This window comes from Asparagus officinalis, chromosome 7 (assembly GCF_001876935.1).
Source record: "Asparagus officinalis chromosome 7, Aspof.V1, whole genome shotgun sequence".
Classification (NCBI taxonomy): domain Eukaryota; kingdom Viridiplantae; phylum Streptophyta; class Magnoliopsida; order Asparagales; family Asparagaceae; genus Asparagus; species Asparagus officinalis.
The window spans coordinates 133,077,414-133,086,675 of NC_033800.1; the positions used below are offsets into that span (position 1 = coordinate 133,077,414).

Here is a 9,262-nt window from a genome sequence, read left to right on the forward strand (position 1 = left end):
AACGATATACTTGACCTTAACAACCAAGCCATAAACTTAACAATTTTAACGATATACTTGATAATTTTAACAATCGGTGACACTGACAACCAAGTGCAAGTGGATAATAATAAACTTAACATTCAATCGATAAACATATCAACCAAGTCAAAACTTCAACAAACAAGTCATAAACTTGACAACCAAATAGTAACATTAACAGCCAAGCAATGACCTTATCACTTGTAACGATATACAGGACAACAAATCCATATACATGACAATAAAATGCTAAACTATATAGGCTCGTTACAGGTTGCATGAGTGTGACCCTCCACGTTACATCGAGAGAACTTAACAAGACGGGTGTTGAGCGACCTGTTGTTTATTCGTCTAGTGCATGGTCTGCCACGTCTTTTTTTGGTGAGAGGAGGCTTTAACACTCGCTCTTCTGTCGGTACAAAGCGTTTCTCGTAATCTGGGATGGGAAAGATGATCGGTGCATAACGTGCTCTGAATGCGTCAAGAGTCATGTACCAATCATAATATTGATAACTTTCTCGTCTCATCCATGTAATTGTAGCGCACGCATGTTTGCAAGGAATGCGGGTGATGTCCCAGGACCTGCAAGAACAAGTCCGATTCTTCAAATGCGGGTGATGTCCCAGGACCTGCAAGAACAAGTCCGATTCTTCAAATCTACACGGCAAGTTTTATTGGACTCGACCTCCACAATATCTTCCGTCGAATGTTTAATCGCCAAGCAGCTACCATGCTGAATATTATCACACAGCACCATCTCCGCTTCCGGGCATAAGTATCCAGACCATTTCTGACCCACTAGCCTCCTTTCATGCATGCGCTCCATTATTTGCTTTCGTATGGTCTCAACCAAAGGTAAGATTCGCAACAATCGTGCATTTCTTATCCAGATGTTGAAGGACTCAGCAACCTTTGAAGTAGCATGACCATACCTTAACAACAAAACACTAACATTAACAATAAAACCATAACCTAAACATTAAAGGCCTAACCTTAACAATAAATATTCTAAACTTAACAACAAAACCCTAGCAGAATAATTCTAACCATAACAATAAAAATCTAACCTTAACAAAAAAACTGTAGGCTAACTTTAACCTAAACAACTATAACGGTGTTGTAACAAAATAACTTTGAAACCAAGCTATCTTACCTTATACCAGGAAAATGCGCGTTTGCCCATCTCTCCGGGGAGTATTTCATTACAGTGATGTAAGCTCTATGATCGATCGCTACCAATCCTTTCATGTCATCATCCCATTCAAAAATTGTAAACTTATAAACCGTAGATTGTAACAACTCGCCCAACGTAGTCGCGCCATTTGCCTTGTGCCCAAAATCCTTCATCTTCTTTTTGAAATTCTCGACTAGATGCAGAACACACCTTGATGCCTTGTGCCCAAAATCCTTCATCTTCTTTTTGAAATTCTCGACTAGATGCAGAACACACCTTGAATGAAATGCATCTGGAAAGAATTCTCATCTTCTTTTTGAAATTCTCGACTAGATGCAGAACACACCTTGAATGAAATGCATCTGGAAAGAATTCCTCGACTGCTGCCCTAATACCCTTGTCGGCGTCGGAAATCATTACCAGTTGATGTGAAGGTTGGTAAGGATTTTCTCTATCATACAGTAACGTCCATAATCCTTGTAAGAACCATTTCCAATGAACCTCATTCTCTTGGTCGCATACGCAATAAGCAAGGGGAAATATTCACTGGTTGCCATCATACCCAATGACACTAAGTAGTATGCATCTGTAACGATCTTTAATAAATGTTCCATCCAAAAATAATAGAGGCCTATACCCAGCAATGAACCCTTCAATACATGCATTATAACTAATGAATAATCGTCTGAACCTCCCGTCATCAGCATCAATAACAACACGACTCCCTGGATTAGTTGCATACACAATGGATTCATACATGTATGAATATAACAACAAAGCAGTACATTAACGGATTCATAACCATAACAACTGATCTTCAAACTTCACGACCAACACGTGTACTTAACGACGAACCAACAACTTTAACAACTAATACGTATAGTTAGCAACCAAAACGTAAGCAGTAGATATAGCAACGGATTCATAACCATAACAACTGATCTTCAAACTTCACAACCAACACGTATACTTAACGACGAACGAACAACTTTAACAACTAATACGTATAGTTAGTACCCAAAACGTAAGTAGTAGATTTAGCAACGGATTCATAACCATAACAACTGATCTTCAAACTTCACAACCAACCCGTATACTTAACTTCAAACCAACAACTTTAACAACTACTACGTATAGTTAGCAACCAAAACGTAAGAGTGATTTTGGAAGAATAAAAAAGATAAAGATCATCTTAGTGAATTGTAAGCCTCATCATCGTCACCGAACAGGTCCTGTTGAGCTGTCTCTTTGCCCCATCACGCTTTACTGTAGTTAATCTTGATGTCAAAATTAGAGAGCATATCGTTCTTGATATCAACTGCACGAAGATATGGCCTAACCTTTAAAACAGCTTGTATTTGGCTAGCAATGAACTTTCTTGATGCCCTTGAGTTGCTAGCATTTGCTCCATGTTGACCGCATGTGTGGGTAGATTCAAAATTCTTTATGGACATGATAGACGAATTTCTAAGCGGGGAAGCAAATAACATCCAAGGGCAACCATGTGTGTGCTTGAATCGGCAATAGACTCTTATGCGCCTTTGTTCATTGTGGTAAAAATCATATTCGAACCGTTTAGCAATTGAATAGTATTGAAGTACTAATCTAACTTCAGCAGCACTATCAAATTTCTGACCAACTTCACGTATGGAGGTGTGCCACTCAGTTGGGATCTTTGTTTGGTGATTAAGCATGTCTTCCAGCAACATGATCGAGTCGCCGGTGGGGTTGTCATTAGGAATACGCTCGTCATTATAGGTTTGGATGAACGTGGTATCTGCGCACTGTGAATTTTTTGTCGGTATTGTCCTGAAGTAGTAATAAAAATACATAGCCTCAGCAACGAACTGATAACCTTATCAACGAACTCATAAACGTAACAGTTAACACATATCCTTAACAACTAACCCTTATACTTAAGGACAGACTCGTGACCTTAACAACAAACGCATATACTTAACATCAAACACCTTATCATAGCAACCAACTAGTATACGTAACAACGAACAAATAACCTTAACAACCAGTCCTTAACATAACCTTGACAACCAACTCATTACCTAAGCAATCAATGCATAAGGTTAACAGCTAATGGCAAAACCTATCAGTGAACTCAAAAGGAAATCTGGAGTGTAATTCCTACGCAGTTTCCGGCGTAGTCTGCGTGTTCTGCGAAGTTGAGGATTCCCCAGCGGAGGTAGCATACAAATTCGCGTTTGTAAATCCATTACGCCGACAATACTCGAACATCAAATTTAAGTCATCGTCATTTTCAATTGAAATACTGAATTTCTTTTCCCTTTCGCATATGAACTTTAGTGAAAGAGATTGCATTGGTATGTCAAGCATTTACGACACTTGATATTTCAAGCTGATTATTTCTGTATTCTCTTTGATAACGACGAATACACCGTCACCACCTTTGTTGCTTTTTGTTTTCGTTACCACGCATAGAAGAGATCCATCCGCTATTTTATTACAGGAAGTAGTTGAAGAATCGAAGAGGCTTTTATTGAGGAGAATTAAGTGGAAGGAACAAATTAGTTGGGGTAATAGAATGGGGAGGAACTCAGCGACTTTATTACGGCTGGAAGGAGAATATATCTGTTGATAATTTTGGAGGAAAATAGAAATTTCCCCCCTAAAAAAGGCATTATAATCACCATTTAATGCCTACAGTCGAAACGCCATGTTTCCGACGTGAGAGGGTGACGAACACAGACTGCGAAGGGTATTTTAGGCATTTGGTGAGGAGTTTAAACGGAGTTACGCTTAGGGATTCGTTTTGGGAGCTGGAAGAAAATCGCGGGCGATTTTGGGGGCAAAGCACCCGTTGATAAAGTCTTGGGGGGAACACGTTTTCTTGTGTTTTGAGAGCTGGAAGCATTTTTCCCTTTAAACAAATCTATCTAGACTTTCAATATTAATGTGAACCAGATGCATACAGTTAACATGAAGAACATATCTGCATAATCCTCATGAAACACATACCGAGGATAAAAGGTTTAACATCCCACAAATCCAAGAAAAGGGAAATGGGTGAAGAAAATTGGATAAATGGTTTCCAAATGCAGGTGCTAACATGTATCCATATCCGAGAAAATATCTGTAATCATATCCGTTAGGATACGGATATGGTTATTCAAATATGTAACCAACATAATATGGTTACATATATGATTTTTGAAGTTGATGATCAAGATGTCTAATCTTAACTTTTCAAATATAATAAACATATTAATAAACCCTTTTGTATCACGTGAACTATTTTTTTCCATACTATTTAGTTTTCTTATATCATTTTATATCTGCATGCATATCCACTTATATATCTGTATCTGTATCCAAATTTAGCGGATGTATATAGAAATTCTCTTTAACGAGATATATCTATATCCGTAACCATATCCGAGATAGTTAAGCGAATGTGGATATAATAAGTACATATCAAAGCCACATCCAAACCCAATGCACCACCAATTTCCAAACCGTTTCCTTAAAAAAATAGCTCTGAAATGAATTTCCTGAAATTTAGAATCAAATCAACTAATGGGAAAGCGTCACGCCTTCCTCCCTCACCTGCCTTGGTTGCCAAGTGGGAACCAAACTTGGAAGAGGAAAGTATAGGGAATGATTTTCTATAACGCACCCTGATAGTTTTTTTAAACAACCAAACAGTTAAAGAAATCATACGAACAAAATGAATAAAATTGAAAATGATTGGACACGGACTTGTTTAAAACAAAATTTATCAGATGCGCGCTCATCAGCATGTTAAAATACAACTTCACCGCTACCAGAGTAAAATGTACAAGCAATTTTAGCCGCCTACCTTACACTGCCTAGGAGCAGAAAAACACCATTAACACAACTACATAGATCAGAACTCAACCAATTCGGATTTCAGCAAATAACAACTTGTTAAATCATTAGAACCAAACCGGGCTAATTCAGATAACAACTATTCTTATCTAAAGAGCCAAGGGGAAAAAATAACGGATGAAAGCAAATTACCTTTGTACCAGATAATCTAAACAGAAACTTTAAGTTCATAAATACCAAGAAATGTATTATAAGACAATGCCGATAGATAAACACTAAACACTACCAAACAAAAGCAGTTCATAATGTCAAAATACCAGTCTAAGACTCTTAAGTAGCAGAACAGAATTCAAAAGCATAAGATCCAGATCCAAAACTGAGGTTTAGACTTCCAATAAGCTCCTCTCACTTGAGGGGAATGAACCTGGAAGAGTGAGTAGCACCAATACCAGGCCTACCGTGCTTCACAGGCTTGTACGAGATCGAGAACTCGGCCAAGTAATGGCCAATCATCTCAGGCTTGATCTCAACCTGGTTAAAGGTCTTGCCGTTGTAGACTCCAATGATGCTACCAATCATCTCAGGAACGATGATCATATTTCTAAGGTGAGTCCTCACTGGTTCAGGCTTCTCGCCCGGGGGTGCTTCCTTTTTCTGAATCATGAAAAAATACCCGAAAAAAGAATTTAAGTTCTGGTAAGCTAATGTCAAAGCATTTAAAAGTGGGTTTTCAGAAGTACAGCAATGCAAATTGAGATCTAGTTTAAAGCTTTTAGCTACTTCTGATTTTCAATAAGCAACATGGTAATGCAAGATAAAGGGATAATGCAATGGGGCCCACCTGCTCTGTCGCAACTACATAGTTGTGCCACCTCCATCTCTTGTTAGCTCATGATTATATAAGATAAAAGAGTTTCCAAACTTGGTAGAGTTGCAAAGTAAGCTTACTCTATAACGTTGCAAAGTAATAATGGCTCAATCCAAAGAAACGGTGAAACCACCTTAACCCAAACTAAGAAAAACAAAATTCAAGCTAAAGCTGCCAAGTAAGCTCACTCTATAACCCAATAATAAGCCAGAATCAAGACCATTTCTTTGACTAAGATATTGTAACTTTCATTATTTTAAAGTCAATCCAAGATCTGTTTTCACAAAAATAAATATAAGACGCAAGGCAGTTCCCTAGCGAGCTAAATTGCCTTAAAAGTGTTTATCTTATTCATATTTTCAGAGGCAATATAAATATTAAAAAATTACCCATGTGAAAGAGCAAAAGTAGATGCAATTGTAGCAAACCTTTATATTAAAGTTGAAGAGCAACTTGGGAAGGACACACTACCAAGTAACACGGAATGATTAATCTTTTCCTTACACTCTCCCTCTTTTCAAGCCGTTGTGTTTTCTTATCATTTCTAAATCCTTCTGTACAAATTATGATTTTGTTTTTCCCCTCCTACTATACTCATCGCCTACGTATTCTCCATTTATTTCTTGGCATCTATTTTCTTGCACTATTTTATTCTCTAAAATTGATCTATTAAGGCTGTTATTTTTTTCCTTTCCATTTCAACCTCCTTTTGTACAAATTATTCTTTAATTTCTTCTCCCTCCTATTGCGCTCCTACCATTTCTTTTGTATTCTCCACTTATTTTATATATATATATATTCTCTTTTACTAAATTATCCTCTCCAAAATTGTTGCACCTCCCCACAATCACCATAATATGCAATCACCAATTTACAAGTATGATATCCATTCTCCACTTATTGCTTAATTAAGAAGAAAAGAGAAGAGGATAAAAGCTTCCACGTATTTCTAGAGATATCCTAGAGATAAATGAAACAAATGAAATCCCAAATTATTTTAACATGCACATAGTAATAGTATAGCATTATCGCCACAAGTGACAGATGAGACTTGCTTGATAATTAATGGGATATTTGACTAGACAGACATAGGCAAGTGACACCAATTATCAATAATAGGAGGCTGCAAAAACTTTTTTTTAATGTAGGAAACCGTACAAAGAGGAAAAATGGCATTAATATTATCATCTAGTTATAGCAACTCTCCATGTCTACCAACCTCTATACATAACCTTCAAATCTTTCATACCTTTTGGCCCCATTTATTATCTTCCGTAGTTCCTGAACTTCTGATGAAGAAGGCATTCTTTGAAAGTGAAACATCCTCTTTCTAACATGAGGTAAGTAACTTCCTCTTACACTCCCCTTTAAAGGCCCACTTTATGTAAATTACTTAAAAGAAAAACCTAAATGTAGACAAAGGTATTTTAAGACATGATTTCACAGTTCTACACTTCCATTCCGACAATGACCCCCCTTTGGAGAAAGTAGTAAGGTACTTTAAAGCTGTGCATGTTAAACTTGCAAATTGAATAGCATTATAGCAATTCAGAATTTCATATCACTAGATTAAACCAGTAATTTATTTACATTGTTGTTAGTACAATCATATGAGTTGTCAACCTTCGGATTCAATTAAGTAACATTTCTTTTTTATTAAGTCAGTTACCAACAATGTTACATTAAACGCTGGGCGCTTCTAGGCGTCGGACTTGGCGCCCAGCGCTTAGTCGCCTAGGCGGGCGCCTAAGCGGTTTCTGGGCGTTTTTTTTCTTTCTTCATTTAAGTGGTGGTCGATGAGGTTTTGCTGAAGGTCGGAGGAGGTAGTGGAGATGTTCATATTTGAAGGTTAATGGAGTTTGGAGGACGTGTAGGCTACGACACATAAAATCACAATCAAGGCCTACAGGGTGCAATCTACGTAAGCAGACAATACTCCCCTAAACGACGACACATAAAATCACAATCAAGGCCTACAGGGTGCAATCTACGTAAGCAGACAATACTCCCCTAAACGTTCGTGAAATCTAGGTGGGTAGCCTAAATACCGCCTAGACGCTAGGCGCTAGTTAGGCGGCCTAGGTACTGCCTAGGTCTAGGCGTACGCCTAAGCGGACTAGGCGGAGGTTTTTTAAAACAGTGGTTACCAACGAGCAAGATAGAACCTTAGGCATTTCTTATCAGGGTCATGATGCCTAAAAAGACCAATAAGTAGTAATAAACACTTACTACTTATTTCAGCTTTTCCATCTAGAAGTATTGATGAAAGACAAACAAGTACAAACCAGAAATCTCCTTTTAAAGTTATGAGATTTTTGCACCAGTATTTAAACCAGAAATGTTATATGAGACAACCGCACAGTTACACATTTACAAAATTATAGCACTAGCATTCTGATACTTCTCTTATAGATCTAAAATTTAACTATTAAGCTTATTAGGTAATTTCTAAAATCACCAGGAAAATTCAGCTAATAAAAATTCGTTCTTTCCACCCTCAATCAAATTTCTTTTACTCGGTCAATTCTAAGTAACAAAAAATACTGCGTACCTTATTACTTTAAGAAACTAAACAGTACATTTATATGATTAAATTAAATTAATATCAAGCATTTTCATCAACAATGTCATTCTTAAAATTTGAATCTTTAGCTCCACTTCAAAATTTGATGTTAATATCAATACAATCAATAACAAAATAAAAACCAAATACTTAAGAAAGAGTGAAGTGATCATACAGCCTTCCTAAGCTTCTTGATCAAAGCCATAGGCTTCCTCTTCAATCCCCTCTGAAACCTACCAAAACAAAATCAACAAAATCAAATCAAAATCAAAACAAACAAATCCAAAAACCTAGGGTTAGGGTTTCCAATCCCGTATCAGATCTCACTTACCTTCTGCGAGCGCGGGCAGTGAAGAGCTTGACGAGCTCGTCGGTCGACATGTCGAGGAGCTGGTCGAGATCGACGCCTCTGAAGGCGAACTTCCTGAATGTTCTCCTCTTCGGCTGGCCGCTCGCGACATCGGTTTCGACTTCAGCCTGCGCCAATGGAGATTGAAGAAGAGAGAGTTAGGAGATTTTGAGAGAAGAGCTTGAGGATTTGTGGGAATTTTTAGGGTTTTTGATGGATCTTACCATGATTTCCAGAAGAGAGAAGAAGAAAACCCTAGCTGCGAGAGACGGGAGTGCGTTTGTTGACGGCGGAGGCGAAGCTAGGGTTTTCTATGAATTTTATATAGGACACTAATTGGGCCGGTTTCTCTTGGATCGCTTTGAATTTAACGCTACATAAGAGCCCAAATAAACTTGGGAAAATATGTAACCTTTAGATACCCTTTTTGGTTAATTACAGACAACACCCATTAACTTTAGGGGA

The 9,262-nt window shown here is 37.6% G+C and overlaps 1 protein-coding gene across 1 annotated transcript; it reads right to left on the reverse strand.

Moving 5' to 3' along the window:
* Nucleotides 5,196-9,145, reverse strand: LOC109848401 (40S ribosomal protein S15). Its single transcript, XM_020417873.1, has 4 exons — nt 9,022-9,145; nt 8,780-8,925; nt 8,624-8,681; nt 5,196-5,671 (listed from the first exon to the last, which is right to left on the reverse strand). The coding sequence occupies exons 1-4, from the start codon at nt 9,022-9,024 to the stop codon at nt 5,423-5,425; spliced, it is 456 nt and encodes a 151-aa protein (XP_020273462.1). The 5' UTR covers nt 9,025-9,145; the 3' UTR covers nt 5,196-5,422.